The sequence below is a fragment of the Aythya ferina genome (genome assembly GCF_964211825.1).
Source record: "Aythya ferina genome assembly, chromosome: 2".
Lineage (NCBI taxonomy): Eukaryota > Metazoa > Chordata > Aves > Anseriformes > Anatidae > Aythya > Aythya ferina.
The window spans coordinates 26,232,160-26,254,384 of record NC_140297.1 but is presented as its reverse complement, the minus strand read 5'-3'; the positions used below and the strand labels follow the sequence as shown (position 1 = coordinate 26,254,384).

The following is a 22,225-nucleotide window of genomic DNA, read 5'->3' as shown; positions in this document are numbered from 1 at the left end:
ACTGAACTGTCCAGGTGGCACAGTTTAAAACAGGTACGCTCCTATGCCATCTCAAGACGTTTATTCCCCAAATTACAAGGTTTCTAACGGACGCAGTGAATTCTGCATCCCACTTCCTAGGCACATTCACTGATCTTTGTGCTGTGTTTAAGCTATAAAACTGGAAATTCAGGAAAAAAAAAATAAAAACTCAGAAAACCATTCTAAAGTTCAAAGTGGTGACACCAAACAGCCAGCGAGACCGATGTGCTACCCATGGAGGACTATGGGATGACACAGAGGGGTGGAAAGGAACACACAGTGATCCCACAGCCCTACCTGTGCTGCAGAGGAGAGCACAGACACGGCACCAGGAGGGGCAGGTGGGTTTCAGCTGCTTTAGCCCCCCCCATGCCCCCTCTCTGCCACTTTCTTCCACCCAGGGTATGACGGTGGGGCCTGAGACAAAAGCTGCTCTGTTCAAGCCCCGGTCAGCAAAGCAGCTGCTCCGGGCTGCAGCAGCTGCCTCCTGTTCCTGCAGCTTTTCCACTGGGTTAGACGATGCTGGGAGCTCCTTCAGCTTCTGGCCACCCATCTCACAGGGACAGGAAGATAAGGGTTTAATCTCTGTCTTTTCCTCCTCGTGTAGCCAGCAGAAGCTTGGTGCTGCTGATGCTAGGCCTGGAGGATGTGCTCTGACACGGACCCTCCTTCCCCTTCCAACACACACAAAAACTGCACTTTGCCATGGCCGTGAGAGGAGAGAGGAACTGAAGACGACGCGAGAAGAAGCAGTGACAACTGCGTGTTGTGCTGGAATGAGGGGCTTTGCCACACGACACGGTAAAACAAGAAATGCAAATCTGCAAATGAGACGACACATTGCCACGCGATGGTCACACAGTTCACCACAACAGCACACTGGTATCTCACCTCATCATCAATCATATCCAGGCTCTGAGTGAGGGAGCAACAAAGAAATGGGAAAGAAAAGCATTATAGAAACAAAATACAGAACATGTAACAGCATGTAAAAGTTTGGGCAAGGGCAGCACCAAGATTTGCAAACAGATATGGCTACTCAAAAAACAAAGAGATTTCTTTAAAAGAAAATTATTTCCAGAAGCAGAGAGATTATGTTGAAAGCTCAGCACACACATGGTTTGGCAGCTAAGCCTTAAGCCTGAGATCGTGCCCGTGAAACCCCTTGAGCTCCTGGTCTTGACACACTGGAATCAATGGGCCCTTGCCTGATGGCTCCGATTGCAAGAGCGAAAACTCCTTAGTGAGAGGACCATAAAACACAGGCCCAGGGCTCCCTCCTGACCCTCTCCTTTAGTTGTTTTGTCTCCTTCAAATAATTATGTCAATCTGCCCAAGAAGCCTGAGCAAAGGAGTGCTGTCAGCAATGCACCACAGCGGGTTCAAGAGCAATGGCAGCCTAATCCCTGTGAGGGTGGCTGCACAGCTTTCCCCTGCAGCTCTCACTGACCTTGCTGTCTTATTCACAGGCTGCAACTTGGGACGCTGCAGAGGATGGAGAAAACACTTTTGTTTTTACAGACCTGTTCGGACTTGGAATTTTTGAAGTAGAAAATCGAACAAGCCAAATGAAAACATTCTCCAATTTTTAATTCAGCGCTACTGGGCATTATCACAATCAAATACATAATATAACTCGAAGGAAAAATGATAAAAGAATGAATTGTATTATCAAGATAGTATTAATACTAAAGAAAGTGTTAATGATCTCTTTGCTCTTTTCAGTAATTCGAAGAATATACAGATTCCTGTCTACCCCTCTCCTGTGATTCTTAAAAACTGTTGCCCTTTATTATCTGCAGTAAGTAACCTCTACAGAATGGTTGGTCTTGCAGACTTCCATTTTGGCAAATGATGTTGGCATGGAATGGCTTTAGTTCTTTAAACCTATGCAAAGCATGCCAGCAGTAATAGCACAACTTAACTACAGTCATTAAGGAAAAAAAAAAAAAAAAAAAAAAGGCAGAGATGCTTAAAGTTCCTCCTCTCTAGAGAAAACCCTGGTTCAAATCTGAAGTGGGAAATATTAAGTTCGTAATGAGTGTTTATAAGAGAACAAAAGAGCAGGTTTCTCGAGTCCACAGGACACATTGTCAGCTACTGTCAAATTGCACAGCTTCACTGACAATTGAGACAAAAAACAGAATCACAGAAATGTGTTTTCAATATATTATATTCCATTCAATTCTGTTACCAATTTATGGAGATAGGAATGCTTTTTTGCATTATCACTGTTCAAACATCTAGTTTGATGAACTGAGCTCAAATCCACTGTGTATGTGCAGAGCAAGCACAAAGAGAAGGCAAACTGGATTAACACATACACATTCTAATCACTGCATACACAGGCAGGTACAGGAATACACAATAGCTGCATGTACAGGTCATTAGTATTTTAATGTATTAGGGTAAAATTAGTCTAGGTGAAGGTACCATACATTTCAACCGTATTTATCCAGTTATACTGTATCTTTATTATCTCAAAACTGTCTCAACTATGTCTTTTTTAGTATATGTACATATAGGTCCACATATACATATTCAGAATGTAGGGAAAGTGTATTGAAATACGTGAGGATGGAACATCTCTTAGGAAACCAACTGCATTTTACAATACCGCATAACAATCCTATGATAAGACCATAGGGCCTTTATTTAAAATAATCATTATAGCAGCAACAAAATATAATCTATATAAAATATAATCTAGAAACCAAGATTAATTTCCTTCTCCCCTTCTACTGCCTAAAAAAATCCCTTCATTATTTCAGCAATTATCAAGAAAAATGCCACAGGACAAAGAAAATGACTATTTCCCATCTTAAACAATTTCATCAACATACCTCATCCGATGACAGTGCTAAGGAGTGTGAGAAACCTGGGGTTTTAGGCTCTGCTCCTAAACCACTCAGATCAGCTGAACTTGTGCTGCTGGGGCTGAAGTCATCGTTGAACGCAAAATTCTGTGGAGAAAAAAGAGGAGTTAGAATGACCAAACAATCTCAAACATGTAGCTAAAAGGGAAATTTGCTTTCTGTCTTCCAGGTTGGCATAGGTCAGGAGTGATATCAATTATTTACCAGAACAGTAACAATACATGTGAGGAAGCCTAATCTTTTGTATTGTTAATGATTTATAGAATACATAGAATATTTTTTGCCACTGTGTATTTCCAGAGACATCTTTGCCGGCTTAATGTCTCAGTGAGCAGCAAAATGGCCTGAAAGCAATTTATAGACTTCCTCTTAAGATACTGTCTATCATCATGGAGCTGTATTATTGCTTCTGCCGGTTAATCGATAGCATTTTGCTGTCCTCCAAATATTTAGGACAAGCATGGCGCACGCAGTAGTACAAAGAATAGGACAGAGGATTAATTAGCAGAGAGAAGTGGAAACTGCTACTGAAAGAGCAATGAGAATATCCTGTGAACCCATTTCTGATTCTTCCCTCTTTGCCTAAACCTTTAGAAAAAAAAAAAAAAAGGAAATTGAAAATAAAGAGATCTTCAAATACTGTATTGAATGTTATTGACTGGAATAATAACCATAAAACATTTTTTTCTTAAGAATGACAAATACCACACCTTTTAGCAAAGAATAGCAGAAGTGTGCACATTTTTTCAGAAATGCAGCAAAATTACCATCAGAAGAATACAAAAATTAACATGTTAGACTGGGAAAGCTTGACTTGGGAACCATAAAAAAAATCTAAAAAATATCAACAATTTAATATTCCACTTACATCAAATATACAGTTGATGATACAGACCTCTATTCTCTTTTGAGACCTCTAATTTCTACCCTATCACCTAAATGAGTATCAAACTTGATTTATCTTTGACAATCAGTTTTAAAAAAAATGATCCAAACATCAAAACTAAAAGGAACAACTAAAAATGATTCTTTTATCCCCCCCAAAGACATTTGACCTATTTTATCTGACAAAAAAAAACAAGCCTTCCAAAACACCATGTCTTCATCCTCTTCAGTTTGCTGGAAATCCATCTGAATAAGTGGTATCATGCTGTGCTTTAAATCCTAAATAACAGCATAGATACTGTTAATTTAAGAACTTGCAACCTTACCACAGAACACCAAAACACTTTCCTGTTCAGATTTCTCACACCTACTTTTAGAATTAAGGTCCTGCTTTTCCTATTTCTTTGCAGTAGATGATAAGAAAATCTGAGCAGGTTTCTCAATATGGAAACTTTTAGACCACACAGCACTCTTGGGCCAGGAGTTCAACAACTCTAACTCCTGCTGTGTGAAGAACATTTTTTTTTTCCTTTTAAGTACTCTGATTTTTCTTTTAACCCTATTTTGTGTTTCACTTTTACAATGAATTTTAGTCTTTTTAATTGTCTGTGTGAAAAACACAAGATAGCCAAGGCCTGCTAATAATAATAATGAGAGAGCAGGATGAAGGAAAACTGAACACAACAACCTTCACAACCTCACAGTAACTGTAAGAGGGTACGGGTACGTTTTTTTCCCAAATTGAAAATTATCTTTACATGTTTGTTTAACAACACAAACAAGATTTACATGTCTAATCCTCATCTTTCTTTTAAAAGAAACCAGGTAGCTGATTATGATTATTATTTTTTATCTTAAGACTTCATCTGTGGTCTTCTCTGTCAATCTGACTTGCATGGGCCAACCTTGTGCTGTTCTCCTTTCCATATGGCAAAACCCCAAGTGTGACCTCGCATGGCTTTGTGCACAGCACAAGTAAGGTATCACAAGCTTATGGCACCAAAAGAAAAAGAAATACCCGTGGAAACAGCTATTAGGTATGTGCATATGCATGCCTCTGCAGCAGACAGAGAAATTACATTTCTGATTCAAATTCCTGTATATGCAGTTGAGAACCACATCTGTTCCTTCCTACCAGACCGATATAAAAAGTAAATTGCTACAAGTTAGGAGAATACAGGCAGAGAAATATTTTCCAGAAGTGAAAATAAACATGAAAAAGCTAAGTACAGTACTAGAACTAAGGGTTATTTAATGAGTTATCATGCTGAAACATTCATGCACATAGAAGGGAATCACACAGATGTATTAAATCACAATAGTTTGTATTTGTAGTTCAAGCATCTTCATATAGAATTAAATCCAACATCCAGCATGCATGACGAGCAGATTTCATTATTGGGGGAGAAAAAGGCAAATGACTGACAGCATACAGCATTTCTTCACTTGCAAACATCTCATTTGAATACGTTAAAAATGTGTAGGTATTCCCACAATCACTCCTGAAGAATGCAGAAAATATCTACAACTGAATACACAAGTCTAGCATTTGTTCAGTGGATCCAAATGCTAATTTCCACTGGCACCACTTGTTTTTGTTACAGTACAGCACACCACAGTTAGTTTACTGAATTAATGTACATTAGGAGAAAGACAGTAAAAAGGTAGAATGTGGAATGGTACAATGATGGAGATGCTCTGCTCAGATGAATTGTTACCGTACAATGAACACCATGCACTGTTTATTGTAGTACTAACATATTGGCCTGTTCTTTTTCCAGAAACATGAAGCCAATTATGCCACTCAACACAGTGGGAATAAGGTAGTTTTTATTTTCTACCTTTGACCCTTTTTTAGCTGGACTTATATTTTCAGAGGAAGGTTCAGTTGAGCTGGTAGGTGATGGCAGGTTGCTGGAAGAATTGGATCCCTTGCCACTCTCTCCATACCATGTGAATGGTACACAGTGTGGGAGAGAGGAGGATCGCTCTGATAAAGATTTAGTGTTTGCTGATTTCTGCAGCATCTCTCTGGTGTTCCTGTTTAAGAGAAAGGAGCAGGAATTTGTGTTAGAGTAGAAAATATGAAAAAAATGCTACAGAGGTAGTTAATTGTAAAAAGAGTGACATTCCATGTAACTGTGACTAATCACCAGAGGGGCATGCAGCTGGTAATGGCATTCTTGAAATCTCTTAACAAAAGAAGAAAAAAAGTGTGTTCTGATTTTTTTCTAACTCAAGCTCTCTTAGACAACATGTATCCAGAGAATGGGAAAGATGCCAACCCAAAAGACCTGTGTTTTGTTGTGAACCAGCTCTAGTCAAGAAGCCACACGTTGTGCTGGTGCCTTTCCAAGCCCTGGTGGTATCTCAGCACGATTAAATAGATCAGAGAGCACTGTCCCAAGCAGGCTCTGGTTCCCAGACAGGTCTGGCTCAGATTTGGACAACAGGCAGAATGAACCAGGTGTGCCTGTAACCACTACGTAGATGTACCTTGGTTACAACACCTAAATACTGATAGAGATCTAGATTTAAAAATTATTAAATATTAAAAATACTAATATAGAAACTCCTATGCAGTATTAGTAGCTTCTCTCTTTGTACTAACAAATGTTACAATGGATAATGTGATCAAAGCAAATGTAACAGTTATGAAATAAAATGCCTGAATTATTGGCATTTTATAAATATTTATATCATGTCAACATCATAGTATGCAAATTGAAGTTATCTATTCCAAGTGCCTACATCAAAGAACTTATGCGTATGTCATGTTCTCACATTATCTGTATCAACTTCTGTATTAATGTTAACTAAGCCTGCTTCAGAGCTTGAAATTTGCACTGCCCTTAGCAGCCACCAGTAAACTGCAATCATATAAATCTCCCCTCAGCTTCCACCTTGTGGACAGCTTCTAAATCATGATGAACATAATCCCTAGCTCTGTGTATTGTGAAACCTCTTCTCTGTATGGATGAAATGGAGGTTGTCAGAAGGCCCCCAGGCAGCGAAGCAGAACAAGAATCCTCTCTCCCTTTTGCTATATAAAGGTAGATGTGTCTGACACAGTCCTGTGCTCCTTCCTCATGCTCAGATATTGCTTGAGAAAAGAAAGAAAAAAACAATGATGTTGCTTGAATCACCTACTGCCAGCGTGGGGATTATGTAGTTTCTACTTAAATGGGAGATTTTTTAAATATATTTAACATGAGTGGTAGTCTTAGGAAATAATTCAGGATTTTGAGTGCTACTTTTTGGCAATGGCAAAATAATGCTTGCAATATGCATCTGACAGCATGATTAATCCTATGACAATCAGTTGCTCTAAGTAATTATAACAGGATGCTGTCTTTTAATCATCTTCCTTGTTTCAAAGATCTTACACAGCTTTGGAATGTAAAGAAGACATCCTCACATTTTTCTCAGGCAAATTCTGTGGAGTTACTAACAAAGCAAGTGACAACTGGTGTTTAAGAAGTTATACTGAAATAATAACATTTCAGCTTACAGAGGCACAGTGAGGATTAAAAACGCTTATGAATTTTGAGTTTGAAAGCAGCATTAAACTCTGTTTTTGGTAACTGTATCCGAACTCAGAAATATTCAGTAACAAACAATACAAGTAACTGATTTATCAGATGGTCTAATAAGCAGCTGATCATCCTATGCTGTGATCTGCTTCCTCCAAGGAAGATAACTATTGGATCTCACAAGCATCTGTAACATACCATGCTGGCATTAGGAACACACCAAGTTCTGTGGGGTGTGCTTCCTACAAACAAGTGTGTATTCCTTTCTCCCACGCTGTGCTTGGTATGTAAATGCTACCCGGTGTTTAAAGCCCTCCTAAAGGCACTACCTGCCTTGCAGCTATGCACAGGTGCAGAGAATTTGGTTTAACAATCTCTCTTTCCCTCTCTTCCACTAAGGAAATAATGAGCATTAACTGCAGGGCACACTGCAAGCACTTTATGCCAGTGGAATTTCGACTGCAACAGTTTTTCTGACACTCGCGTAGAGGTGGTGACTGCTCTAAGTTCTCTGAAGATCCTGCCAGATCCGTGCAGAACACAGACGTGTGCTGCGTTACAACATTGACAATTCAGTACAGTGTGCCTAAGGGGTAACTCCAGAGTCTAATGTTTCTTCTGCTTCTGTGATTTATGGAGACTTGTCACTGGGCCTCCATGTGTTAGACTGTCAGCAAAACTCCACAAACTGTTACATACTGATTTTCAACTGCATACATTTTATGAGGAGCATTTGAACTTTGCTTTCTTTAGCTAGCTCTTCTACCATGTAGGTTTTCTTTTGCATTATTTCCTATTCAGAGAGTTTTTGAGTTGCTATGTCCTTTGGACTTTCAGAATGCATTGTGTTTGCTCAGCATTCCCAACATTTAACTGAATGCTTGCCTCTCATACCTGGAACCAGGTACCTGGGACTGTGTCATATTCATCAGTATACAAGGAGGGGCCTTCAGTAAAAATCTACACTAGCTTTTGCAGAAAAGATTGTTCCTGCCATTGAATGTTCATTTATTTATTCATTCAGAGTCTGGATGCTGATGATGTGGTCTCATCAGATCTCACAATTCCTTGCCTGAGAGCTGGGGACATGGCCAATGCAGTCAGCATTTTTCCTACCTACTTTCAACTTATGATGTTTACCTTCAGAAACAAACTCTTCTGAAAGCATTCCTGAAGTGAGTGCAGTGAAGCTGTAGTGAATATCTGCTGCTCATCCTTGCTCTGGGGGCTTTTTCCAAAAAACGCGTGGAACTGTGTTAAGATTTCTGGATCAATGGTATTATTAACTTATTCTGAGTGTGTATGCATCTTGTAGGCCAGCTCTAATAATGTATTTCTGCAAATCCTATCAGTGGATGCAATGGCAGAAGTGATGCAAGCCTCCAAGTGTTTTTAGATTATTGGTTAGTCTTCTCTTAGTTAAGAAATCTAGGTTTCTAAGCTCAGAAGGTTGCCTCAAAGTTTAAAACATATTATCTGAAGGCAGTGAGACTGTTAACACTCCCAACAGCCAGGATGATTAGGTTTTCCCAGTATTTCTGGCATACCATTTCTTACATACTCCATCTTTTACCCATACCTACTGCCACAGGTCACCCTAACAGCTTCTTTCTCTTTCCGCTTCTTGCCCTTGTTTGAACTCCTTCTCAAGGGAGCCCTACAACAATATTAGAAAACATTAGGAAATGTTTGTTTTCAAATTTTACTTTCATTCCTTTTATTAAATAGTATATTTTAAGTAACAAAATGCTTACCCAAGATCTGCAAGTTTTCGCTTTAGTTTTTCTGCATGCCCTATAGTAGGGAGAGTTGATCTTGCTGCCTGGGCACATGTGGCACCATCTAGGATACATTCGTACATGGGAGAATGTACATTATTATTTTTAATTGCTACTGATAGCTATTCCACTTTCCATCCATCCAGAACAGTTTGTATATCTGTTCACAATTAGATATGCATACACGTACACAATTTAAAGATGTGCATTCTTCTCATTTTTAAGATGGGTGTGAAAAGTAATACAAACATAGTTTCACAACTTGAAAATACACATGAAGAAATCTTATTTTAATCAAAGAAAATGAAAAAAAGTTAATTTGGTTGAGCTTTAGCGAATATGTAGCAAGACAAACAACAAAAAGGATTTACAGGTAAATGTTACAGCAAATCCATTTTTGAACTCAGCTGTTCTCATTTTACAGAAATCATGTGGTAAGTGCACTCTACTTCAAAAATGATTGCTGAAACCCTTGCTTGAACTTTGGAGCAGAGGGTACTTCTTATGATGGATAAGCTAGGTGATACTTATCTGTTAACTACTCAGCTAAAATGAGTATTTAACTTGAAATTCAACCATTTCTATTAATAATAATAATAATAAAAGTATTTTAGTCAATAAATTTGCCCTAAGACCTCTACCAATTTCTGATGGTTTCTGCATAAACTGTTAAAACCTAGAGGAAACTCACTGCAGTACCCATAAAGCAAAAACAATGACTCTTAAGTATGCAAAACACCCTGTGAAATCTACACGGCAGCTAAAACACGCAGCAGCTGAAAAAATCAGACACAGTTTCTGTGATTCTTAAGCACAAAGAGTGCTCCCAACTCTTCTAGAGGGAGCAAATGAAGGTCAGTTATTCGTGTCACTTGCGATTTGGTGACTTTACAACGCGACCTCAGATTTACAGTGCCTTTTAACCGAAAACACTGCTAGGTTTGTGGATTTCTCAGAAGTTAAGCCCTCAGAATCAGCCCAAAATACCACAGGACAGTGTATGTTGCTTTGTGGATAATATTTGGCTAAGTTTTCATTCAAGTACAAAATCCAGTGTGCAAGTGACTCATAAATCATTACGGAAAAAGCAGGAAAACAAGCCTCTTGAGACATCCATGCTCCAAAGGCCATACTATTTCTACTAACAAATGTTACCTTATGTTAACAAAAGCACTCAAGCACAACTGACAAGTATCCTCATGTCAAAAAAAGAAAACAAATAAAAGTTCCCCATGAGGAAAAAAAACAACAGAGTAATACAAAATGACAAGAGGTCAACATCTCTTGAGAAGAAACCCACCCCACGGCGGGTGTGGAGAACCTTAGGCAAGGTGCACTTTGCACCAACTCTACACTGTGCACACTCCTCTCTTTCTCCTCAAAGATCTGCTCATGGTTCCTCTTTCATCTTTAAGGTATACTTTTCATTTAACCACTGTCAAAATTGCCACTTTCAGGACTAAAAGATCACAATGCCTCTTTTCACACTGTACTCACAGCCAAGTGGAGTTTGGGAGCTGGGGGGTGGCGGGCTTTTGGTGAAACATCTTAATGAAAGTAAATGAAACTGTAAGATGCCCTGCTTTAGTGGTGGGCAAATAATAAAAACATTTAGTAACTGGAGGTTTTGCTTCTTTAGTAGAGGAAAAAATCTGTAGAGCTCGGCAGGGACACATAGCAGCTACCAGCTCCAGCCAGCTCCTGTCAGGCTTTTACATCACTCTGCTCCCACTCACACACAGCTTGGCCCAGCTGGAGTGCTTTGAATTGTGAGGATTTGCTGGGAAAAGCATTTATGCTGGCTGTGAGATACAGGGGAAGGTGGATGAGCTAGGCCCCTGTAACAGCTTTGGCAGAGGTTTAAACCTACAGGAGCTTGCATATGTGGAGGTACATATACATGTACTCATGGCAGAGGCCATGGAGCAGGACTGCAGGGCCTGGGCAGGAGGGACATTTGACCACCCTGGAAGGCTGCACCTCCCCTGACTCCCTCAAGTTCTTCAGAGAGGGTGACAGAGAGCTGGTTCTTCAGCATAAATCACACAGAAGCCATTTAATCTATCACTTTTGGCCTTCGAGAGCTGGTGTAAGTGATCTGCAGATGATGGATGTGAACGGAGCCTAGCCCTAACTTCTTGTCTCAAGGTCACAACACAGCTGAAGTCAGCCTCACATCAGCAGAGGATTGCCCACAGCGGTCACTTCAGCTGCCTTGTACGCAAGGTTGCACAAAGCAAGCAGAAGTGAAGAAAAAAGAATCAATCACACTTGTACATGAAAAAGTCGTGCTTAAAAGACAAAAGCAAGATTTTCACCATTTTGCAACAGAAGTGATCTCCTGACATTTCAGCTTGTCTACAACATTCAAGATCTCATAAGAAAAAAAAATATGATCTTGCTAAAGCTCACATTTGCTAATCAGAGATTAATCAGTGGACATGCATGTGTTCTCTTTCTATCTCTGAAAAAAAAAAAAAACAAAAAACCACCAAAAAACAACTAGCTAAACACACAGAACAAACAGAATGACTCTTTTCATTTTCTGCAATGTTAGAGTTTGACAGCCCAATTAATAATCAATGAAAATAGTAACACTACAACACTTGTTGCAAAACAACTGCTTTAAGATATAGTTTGTAAAATTTATTAAGTGATTTTTTTTTTTTTTAATTTGAAAGAAAATTGTTCTGCTTTAGTTTTCACATACCCATTAGAATCTGGGTACAATACTCATTAGAATCTGGATACAACCAAAAACACTGGTTGTTTATGTAATGATCACAGTGGGGAAGGCATGAAACCCTTCCTTATTTAGACATGGGTTATTTTTCAAACCTAAACTGGGAAGGAAAAAGCAACACACCAGGTGGAGTATAACACCCTATTCCTTACACTATAAGGCTAATCTCCACCAAATTTTTATCAAGATATTTTTTATACATCAGATGTAAATGCAGGAGTTATGTCCCCATTGATAGAATAATCGCATGCTTACAATGAGGAGTCAGGAAAGTCATGTTCTTATGTTCACACCCTTATTTTTCACTTGCAAAATTCAGGCTCAGAATTTAACCCTGATTCATGAAGAAGCATAGAATTAGTAACTATACAATAGACTAGCAATTTCAGATTCCATCTAAAAACGCCAGCATATATTAACCTATTCTAAATTAGTCAAAACTTCATTAATCTGTCTTTAAAGAATTGGTATGAGAGCCCTGTATGACGATGAAGAAAACATAGGTTGTAAATAAATGGAAAGTCTTTTCATTTACACGGACAAACAAAAATCCTCATTGGGTTCTTCTTTTCAGTTAATTCCACTTAGTCAAAGACTATTCTGAACCTATCCAGGCCTATTCCTGCAGCTCTTACTCACAAACAATTTTATCATGTATTTTAGCTGATGTTACATTTAGAGAATGCAATGTGCATAGGCAAGAATACTAATGTGCTGTAAATTGCTAATTCTGACTTCTCAAGACATCTGAAACAGAGGGCTCAGCGTTCTGTGCAATATTGTATTGTGAATGCACTGAATAAACAAGTATTTGAGAAATGTACCTCAACTATGTATCACTGCATCGTGTTACATGCAGCTTATATTCAAAGAATCTGAATGAAATATCTAGCAATGTGGCCAACTTTTCTAACAAATCACTCTTTCTTTCTATAAATGCAGAGTCCCCAGCCACTGACCTCTTGTTTAATCTAGAGTCTGTTGCCTCTCTGCAATTAAAAGCTACAATCTGTTATTCTTGCTTTACACTCTTTCTGACCCTCCAAAAAAAGCATCTAGCAGTGCCAAAATCACATCATTCAAATAAGTACAATATGTTAATCATGTTTCTAACACAAAGATGTCCTGAGGCTCAATAATTTTATGTTTTGAAAAAAACAGAGATTTTCTTAAAGGCAACTTCTCCGTATCTTTTTCAGAATTCTAAGAAAAAAAAAAAAAAAAAAAAAAGAAATAGATAAGAAAGATAGCTGTTCCTGAACTCATTTTAACTTTGTCCTTTTCTTATACCATCATACGAGGTCAACTGCAATTTTCTGACTTCCAGGTAGACAAAAGAAGTTATGAGAAGGTGGCCTTCTAGTTGCTATGGTTGTAGTACAAAATAGAAGTTCATAAATTAGATGTAAGTGAGCAAACTGATGCACCAATTTATTGTAAAAAATAATAATACCTTTATCTTGTAAAACATTCCTGCCAGATGGGTGATGCAAAGGAGATGCTTCAGAGCTGTGCCCAGATTTTGAAGGAGAGGAAAGTGGAGTGTGTCCCCGGGCATACAGGGAGAGGACACCTCCTTTGTGCTGCTGTCCTTCTTCTTGGTTTTCAGTTAGGTTGTCAAGTGAGATTGCTGCACTGCTAGCCACTGGGGAGAGGGAGGAAGCACCAGAATCTGATGCTGGTGAGGATGCTCTCATACAAATGGGCAGTGGTGATTTTGAAATGTGCATGGGACTACTGTAACTGTTTGACGGCTGTTGGTATAAGAGATTATAAAGCAGGTTATACCATTTAGTAACCAATCAGAGCAAGGTTTACTTTGAACATGCACTTCTTTTATTCATTATTTATTCTTCTATTTTTAAGAAGCACTTTAGCAATTCATGTCATTCATTACCTTTTAATACCACATAGTGTTGTTTATTGATATTTGCTTTCAGGTAGAAGTCAGAATCAGATAAAACAATGAGTAAATATCATATCAATTGTGTTAACAAATTAACAAACGGAGAAATGTAGGACTTAAGTTCCTTTCACCTCCTGCATAAATTAAAGGACCCACTTTGCATTATAAAGCACACATAAATCAAGAAGGCCAGGATTCCTGTTAAAAACAGAAAAAAAAAACACAACCAAAAAACCCAGGTGTGCTGACTCAAAGGAGACTGGACTCACACATCACTCAAGGGCATTCATAGTGAACTGGCCACAGAGGAATGCATACTGCCTGTGCTACAATGCAAGGACAAAGACAGGGGATGAAAAGACTTACAGGGGCAATCTAGCATTCCAAAGGAAGCCTGAGAGAGAGGGCAGAGTCCTTCTCACCTTTCGTTCAAGACTGTCCTCTCCATCAGTTGAACTGATGCTGTCATAGAGCCTTGTTCTCGTTGGCCTCTGCCGCTTGTTCTTCACGGAAAGCTGAGCTCGAGTTTTCAGAGCTTTGGAGTCCAGTCTCTCTGTTTCTGGTACTGCTTCATTGAAATCTGTATGAGAACATGATTTAAAGCTGTTTGTAAAATATGTATCTTTTGGAATTAAACTAGTTTCTCCTAGGATATGGCCTGCAGCTGCTAACACACGCACTTTGCGTGTTTTACTCACATGTGTTTTTGGAATTGCTAGCAGACACACAAAAACCTAAACGTAAACCACTGACAGATCCATATCTAGTAGCTGCATCACAAAGAATCACCTGCAGATTTTAAAATTTTAGAGATTATTCCCACTGTTACATGATACCACAGCAAAATAATGTAGTTGCCCAGCATAGCTGCACTAGCCCAGAAAGCAGGTCCAAGATACTCCCCCAGACCTACTTAAATGCGCTTGGTCTACAGAGTGCTCCCCAATCACATCTTTAAGCAAAGGAATCCTCATCTCACTGCTGTTCAACAGACATTTTCCAGCATCTGGATGAATATATCACTTGAGACCTAGTAGGCCTAGTCATTTATTCCCAATCCTGCCTTTTTGAGCCACCCGAAGAGGACACACTGGACTGCAACTTCCTTGCACAGCTGCCTCACTAAGCATCTCCCTTATAACTTCACCAGTTTTGCAGGCTGCTTGTTGAATTACAACAGAAACATCCAGAGCCGTCCTCAGGCTGCTCTATATGTTATCATAACCAGAATGGCTGACAAATTTGGAGAACATGACTTGCTCTCTCCTGTACCAGGCGCCCTGCAAATAGCCTTGTACAATATGTGCAAATTATAGACGAGCAATGTCTGTAGTCAGTAGCACACAAGGTGTGATACAACTAGTATCCAAATAATCAGATAACCATTTGGAATTGGACTTATTTACAGGCAGCCTTTCTCGGGATTACGAAACAAGTGCTGAACTCATTCCTTTGGACCTCGGGACAGTGAAACAGCTTGCTTGCTCTGTCACAATATCCTTCACAGGAGGGGAAAGCAGAGAGAAATCTCATCTTCTGGATGCTGAGGTAGTCCATTGTTCAAAGTTATATGTGACAATGCAAATAAGGTGCCCAACTGTTTGCTCCAACCCTTTTGCAAGCAAAACCACATTTTTATTAGTACTGAATCTCATTTGTTATTTCCTCCTTTATTGCTCTGTCCTCAGAACCATCATCTCCTCTTGCAGATTCTTCTCTGCTTTATTCAGAGTTCCTTCAAACTCCAAAAACTTAAGCAAACTTAGCTAAGAAAAATGTTGCTGTCAGCACCATGCCTCATGGTCCCTAATACAAACCAATTAATACGAGCCACCTGACACCAATACAGCCCTGCCTCACTTGCTCTAAGACCACATCAGAAGCTACTTTGTCAGGCTCCTTTCCTTAGTGGGAGTCTAGAGGCCATGACTATTATTGTGATTATCACCATGTACTGTAGTTGCCTGTTTCCAACCTTCTAACAGCAACATATTTTGGCAAAATCATTAGTGAAGTAGTGCTACAGTTTTGCAGAAAGACCCCAAGAGAGCTGAAATAAATTTTCACTGCAGGCAACTGCCAGAGATGTTCAGTGAAGTTTATCATGACAGTTGAAATGAAATGAAATTAATCCATCCAGAAGACCCATGAAAGGCACCCCAAATTACAGTCATTCAAGACAGGAATGGGATGGCCATATGCTGTATGTGTACATGACAGAAGGGGCTCAATTTCTACCTGATCAGCTAGACAAACAACTATACTGTGTTGAGCAGGACATGGACTGTTAGGTCTGTTATTATGCTGATCTAATAGCTCAAAACCCTCTGAGAGATTTACAACAAGCAGTAATTATCCCAACAAAAATTAACAAGACAGTCATCAGAAGACCTGTGTGAAAGCTGGGAGATGTACTCTGCAGTCCTGTCTCTTAACCCCTACAGAGTTGCTGTACTTTCTGAACAGCTGGGGTTTGTGTAGGAGATGTTGTACTCCACCGTATGTACTTTAAAAGATTAAAATGCAAAGGAAATCCAAAGCTGCATTATTTTTTATATCATCATAAAAGAGCTGGACACTGACACTCTCACTCTTACTCCCTGTTGTCTTCATACATCTAACTTTCTGCTGGAAAACACAAGAAATTCTGTTTCATCAGTTTTGAAGACAAAGTAGGATTACATATTTCCCCTTTCATCTGCTGCTCAAACACCATTATGTGATGCACAGAAGTTGGAGAAATATTTCATATAAAAAATGGAACTGAGAAGCCAACTCATCTGCCTAGTTTCAAAGTCGCCCCATTCAAGAATGCCTTGTGAGGAAAAGCATACTAAACACTTCATCTATGACTTGCCTCTACAAATAGAGCTGACATCACTGCTGTTTGCTTAGCTGTCAATCATCTATTCAAATGAAATCTGAGAATTTCGGCAAAGTTAACATTTTATAAGGCCGCAATAAGGCAAAACTTTTTTTTTTCACATTTTATGCCAGACAAGAAATAGATTATTTATGGTTTCAGCCTTCTTTTTCGTTTGGCAATCCTCAAACTACAAATCAAATCAAAATCCGTTACGCTAATTTACTTGTCTAAGTACTGCATTCCTAACACACTAATTAATTAGCAGCCAATCTTACTGACATCTTTGCTTTAAACAAAGACATTTAGCTTTAAACAGAGACATCTTAGCCTTGCTGAATCCATCAACTTTCATAAAGCAGAAAATTTCTCAATGCTTTCCATGGCATGATGACCATCTCTCAGAGAATATGATCCAGCCCTGGGTGGAAACAGCTCGGTGACTTAACACCACCACCAAAATGCAGAGTTCTTGCTCTCTCCTCTGTATCCACAGCCCCTAGCTCCCAGTGACACCCTTCCAGCCCACCAGAGGATTTGGACCTCAGCTCCTCTGCAAGCTGATTGAAATGAGGGAACCAGAAGAAACTATCTGATTTTAGTCTGACATTCCAACTTCTTCCCTTCTTAAGTCAATTTTCTGTTGTTCTGGTGAATTGAATGAGTGCACCAAGTGTCCTAGTGCTACAGCAGGACAGTGGATGAAGCAGAACCATGTGGTCAGACAAAGGGATGTTGTGGGGTCTCCCAGTTCAACACCAATGAGCTGTCAGTTTAGCTCAAACTGTCTCTTGAAATCAGAGCCACAGACTGACTTAGTAAAGTCCATTACATAGCTGAAGAGTAAGACTCCTTTAAAACTCATGTCTTTTTGCAGATCCATGTTGTCTTAAAGCACCGCAAGACTTCCAGCAGGGTGTCTCGCTTTTCTTCTTTGTGTAAGAGTTAAACTCCAGATATAGATGAAACTAGAAAATCGTGTAAAATTATGTTTCTGACGTTATTTGATAGGATACCCATCTATTGTCATGATTTGAACTTCTCATATTTTTTCTGTCAGGTGCACACAATCCCATATACTCATTCTGCTGATTGCCCAAATTATGCAAACCATCAACGCGGCACTGCAAACACTTATTTAACTAAGTGGTCACATTGGCCTTGTTTAAGTGAACCACCCCCTGGGCCTGCAGGTTGCTGCTCCCTCCATGCTAGAGCCGGGCTGTGAGCTCTCAGGGCCAGCTCTGAACTTAACCTTGGTTCAGCCTGCTGCAAAAAAAAATTGCTCAAAAGCATCAGGAAGGGTATTTTCCTAGGAATCTTCTAGCACACTAGGGAACATGATAAATATCTCAGAGGAATGTTATAACAGGTTCGATATTGCTTGTGAAGACACTCTAATTGGACTTTCTTTCAGAGGGCCTTGAACCACTTCACTGCAGAGGGCTTCCCTCTGTGTTATTTCAGTACCACTGTGTAGTGGGAAGCAGACCTCCTGTCCTCCCACTGTGTTTCCATTATACATGTACAGGCTGATACATTTCAAAACCTCCTTCTGTGAACTGATGCATCCCTGAGCATCCCAGGGCACCCAGCACAACCATCAAAGTGGCTTGAAGGGGCATTTGCAGAGATCAGCAAGGACTGTCCAAGCTGGTGTCAACACTGAACTGTCCAGGTTTCAAATCCTTGGCTCCTTCCAGATCATCTGTGAATAGCTTGATTCTCTGCCATGGACACAGCTCGTGACCACTAACTGAAGGCTTCATCAGCTTTTCTGTAATCTCAGAATAAATCAAATATTTGTAAAAGAAACACAACCCACAGGCTTCTGGTATTCCAATGCAAAACAAAGGACTCCGGGCTGTAACAGTTTTGCTTTCTCTCTGTAGCTTCCACTGATGTTCCTGGAAGCCTCTCACTATCAGGTTATGTTACAGCCCGAGGAGCCAGGCAGTCTGACACAATGTCCTCACGGCCAGACCACCTACGGGCAGGGACAGCCGTGCTCCTGTGGGCATGGCAGGCCAGTGCATCTGTTGGCTAGACCCAAATGTATTACAACACAAGAATATGATAAACACCTCAGTTCACCCTGAAGCAAAAAAAAAAAAAACAAAAAAAAAAAGATATGTGCTTGCATCATTTTAATTTAAGGGATACATAAAATATGTATTTTTACATGAGCTGATTTTTAGGGAAGACAGACACAAGCTTCAGAGTAAAAATGATAGGACGCGTCTGCGCACATGCAGTCTCATCCTACCAACCTAAAGCTGAGGCTGAACAAGAAGTGTGCATTATATTGTTTGAATAAAAACTAGAAAAGAGACAGCAGTGCTTGTGTCAATGTCACGAAGATGCACAACACACTGTGCACTTAGGGAATCCTGATCAGCCTCCAGAGACATCATGAGCTTCTCCTCCTGCACTCAATAGCTCCTCTGCAAGAACGCATGGGGTGATTAGTTATTACACATATTGCCAGACAATGGTAAGTCCTTTTCTTAAAAGGCTTACATGGGAACAATATGAAGATATAGGCTCTGTCTGTAAATACCAAGTATCACTGCATTACAGACCGACACAGACTTCAGACACTCTGATACAGAATTTACCAGCAAAAGTATAAGGAAGTCAAAGAGTGCCACAGCATGTTTAGGTATCTCTTTATTCTAAAGAAGTCCTTTTTCTCTTGTTAAAAGCACGAATTCAGCCTGGAATCTAAGATCTAACTATGGCTCTTCTACTTCCAAAATATCATTGATGATTATCTGTTTTTTCTATCAAATAATTTGTTTTTTGTATTCAGGTAGTTAAATTTGAGCAGTTTTAAATTCACAGATTGCCCATTCTAACTCTCAGAAGCACTAACACTGGTCAACATCTTCCCAGGGGAATGTTGTCCTGGTGAAAAATGGCAGCTCTTAGAAATTGAAAATTTTCATGCAAATATGAGTTGAAAAATATGATTAAGAAGTATTGACATAGAGTTTTAATGCTTTAAAAAGATGCTTTTTGATTTTTTTTTACATGTAGAAATTCCTTTCAAATTGTATACAAAAAATAAAAAGTCTTATCAGCATTGAATTTTGCAGTCTTAGTGAAACAGAACATTCCACTGAACCACGCAAGGTACATATTGAAGAGGATGTCTGAGAATGCATTTCAGCTCCTGAGCTGTGGATGTGTGCTGACACTGCTAAAAATGTAAACATGATTTCTGGGAGGTAGGTAAACAAAATACACTTTCCTTCCCTGCTGTGATCTACTTGTAACGCCTACTGAGTCTCTATGCAGAAATACAGACTTGTCACCCTGAGTGCTTTCCTGAACTTCAGAGACTTCAGGATAATAAACACTTGCTAGAAAGAAAAAGCTATGTGGAGATTTGTGGAAACCAATTCCACACGGTCTGTGTATCACACAGATACTGTTTCAGAAGGACAAGCCCTTTTTTATGTACATACATTATGTTAAAATATAATTCACATTGATTTGTCTGCAGAGCAATACTCAATTTGTTACTCCACACGTGAGCTAACTGCTAAAATAGCAATTTTAATAAAACACCCCCGTGATTGCTAGAAATCAATTTAATTGGTAGCGCAATGCATTTTTCTTCACCAGAAAAATAAATAATATTATAGATTATTGAAAATGAAAATATTTCTAGGAATGAACTCTGGTGCTCCCTTGTCATAATCCCAGAACCTGATTTCACAGACTGTCACTAAATACACAGTAAGTATTGCTCCTGCACCAAACAATTTCATTCCAATGCTGTGAATCTAACGTTGGCTTCAATTCTGCATATACCTCAACAGTAAGGAAACACTTGCAGTTACAGAACTTAAAACTCTAACTGAAGCTATGAAAGTTATGTGTGTATTTTCACTGGCACAGTCTGAAAAAATAACAATGATCTTTTCTATGCAAAACAAGTAAAGGTTACAGTTACCCTGCCAACAGAATCATAGAATCATAGCACCTATCCACATCTTACCATTACCATAAGTTGTTTTGGCTCTTCGATAATGTAGAACAAAGTCCAACAGTTCTTATGCTGTAAATCAGGCTGTGCTGTAGACTACTATTATTTAATGAATGAACCAGGAAAGATTTTGCATTTTGTTCACAGAAGGCCCCATCCTGAGAAATGGTGAGCTCTACCTACACAGCTGCTTTTGATGTTAGTACCAAGGTGAGATCAGAACCCTGAAAAGATCCATTCAAAATGCTAAATTTAAGCTTGTTTTTGTAATTCTGGTAACTTCGTTCTTGCTTGATCTTTGGTGATCGGGTAATTAAGGATGAGTTTAGGAATGCAAGAAAACACAATTTTCTCCTATTTTATTAACACAACAGAAATTGTGGAATTAAACCTAAATGTTGATGGCATCTCACTGAAAATTCATTTAAGCTTTATGAAATCAACAATGGTCTTTATTAAAACATGCTAGTCACTTCCATTTCTTAATGAATATTCATGGTATAGTTATTCTGGAACTCTTTATTGTCATTATTTGATGACCTCTGGAAAAACAACAGCATTCCTGTGTTAGTACTTCCTTTAAATCCTAAATGATAACCATACTATTTATGTACACATTACAAGAGTTATGGATTGGTTCAAACAAACCTTGACTTAAGCCATCCAGACAGGACACTTGCTTAGTATCTAGATTTTCCACTGGATCTCCTCTAGAAACTTCTCCAAAAGATGTCTGCCTTTCAAATATGTTGTTGTTATTGTTAACCTGGCTCCCATTTTGCTTCAGTAGCCTGAAAACTTCTGCTTCCAAGTCTCGTATCTGGAAGAAATACAACACATTTTTAACTACAGCACACACACATCTGTATTTTTTTTCTGTATTATCAGACAGAATTGTCACCAAACCAATGAGTAAATAATACTCACACGAGCTTGTAAGCCTTGAACCTCTGCAAGATGTGCTTTCTCCAAATCTTCTATTTTCTTTCGTTCAGCTTCCTGGCGTTTGATGAAGTCAAGTTCTCTTAGGGGAAAAAAAAAAGAACAAGAAAAAGAAAAAGATGTTCTTGCTGTCATCAAAAAGCAATCACATTCAAACAGAAAATAAGATGTTCTGGTGTACCAGATGTTGGACTACGCATCAGAAAATTCTGTCCTTAACAAATATTTTACTATTAACCTAGAAATAAGTATGAAACTGCAATTAAGACAAAATGTAAGCAATTATTTATCATTCTATATCAATATGCTATGTGAAAATACAAAAAATAAAAAAGTAAAAGTCTACATTCTGCTGTGGGAAATGGGATAGAATCTGTTTTATGAGAGTGCGACTGTACTTTTTCAGTGAAAGGACAGCCAGAAGTTTTCAGGTACAAATTTAATTTTCTAGTAAGTTTTAAGGAAATCTGTTAGGTGTTTTTAGGAGTCTAAGATAGTTAAAAACAATGGACTACATCTTTTACTAATATAAAGTGGAATAGCAACAGAAAAGCTATACAAGGTCAATCTATCTATTTTTCTTACTTCCTTTTACTTTGAAAATTGAAGGCACTTATGTTAAAAAGCACATGACATACCAGTTAGTTCTGGAACAGTCACGACATTCCAATATAGGTAATGACA

The 22,225-nt window shown here is 38.9% G+C and overlaps 1 protein-coding gene across 7 annotated transcripts in view; it reads right to left on the bottom strand.

The window, feature by feature from the left end:
• The window catches only part of PPP1R9A (protein phosphatase 1 regulatory subunit 9A), a 149,211-nt gene that overhangs the window by 6,775 nt on the left and 120,211 nt on the right, over positions 1 to 22,225 (bottom strand). For 4 of the 7 annotated variants that reach the window (XM_084507788.1, XM_084507787.1, XM_084507789.1 and 1 more), the window contains exons 10-18: positions 21,527 to 21,623; positions 21,248 to 21,419; positions 14,165 to 14,322; positions 13,290 to 13,590; positions 9,070 to 9,157; positions 8,895 to 8,972; positions 5,624 to 5,822; positions 2,865 to 2,984; positions 913 to 936 (exon numbers count right to left, since the gene is read on the bottom strand). In XM_084507788.1, coding sequence (XP_084363914.1) covers positions 913 to 936; positions 2,865 to 2,984; positions 5,624 to 5,822; positions 8,895 to 8,972; positions 9,070 to 9,157; positions 13,290 to 13,590; positions 14,165 to 14,322; positions 21,248 to 21,419; positions 21,527 to 21,623 — 1,237 coding nt within the window. The remainder of the gene's footprint in view (positions 1 to 912; positions 937 to 2,864; positions 2,985 to 5,623; positions 5,823 to 8,894; positions 8,973 to 9,069; positions 9,158 to 13,289; positions 13,591 to 14,164; positions 14,323 to 21,247; positions 21,420 to 21,526; positions 21,624 to 22,225) is intronic. The other 3 variants (XM_084507791.1, XM_084507792.1, XM_084507793.1) reach the window with 3 other exon arrangements.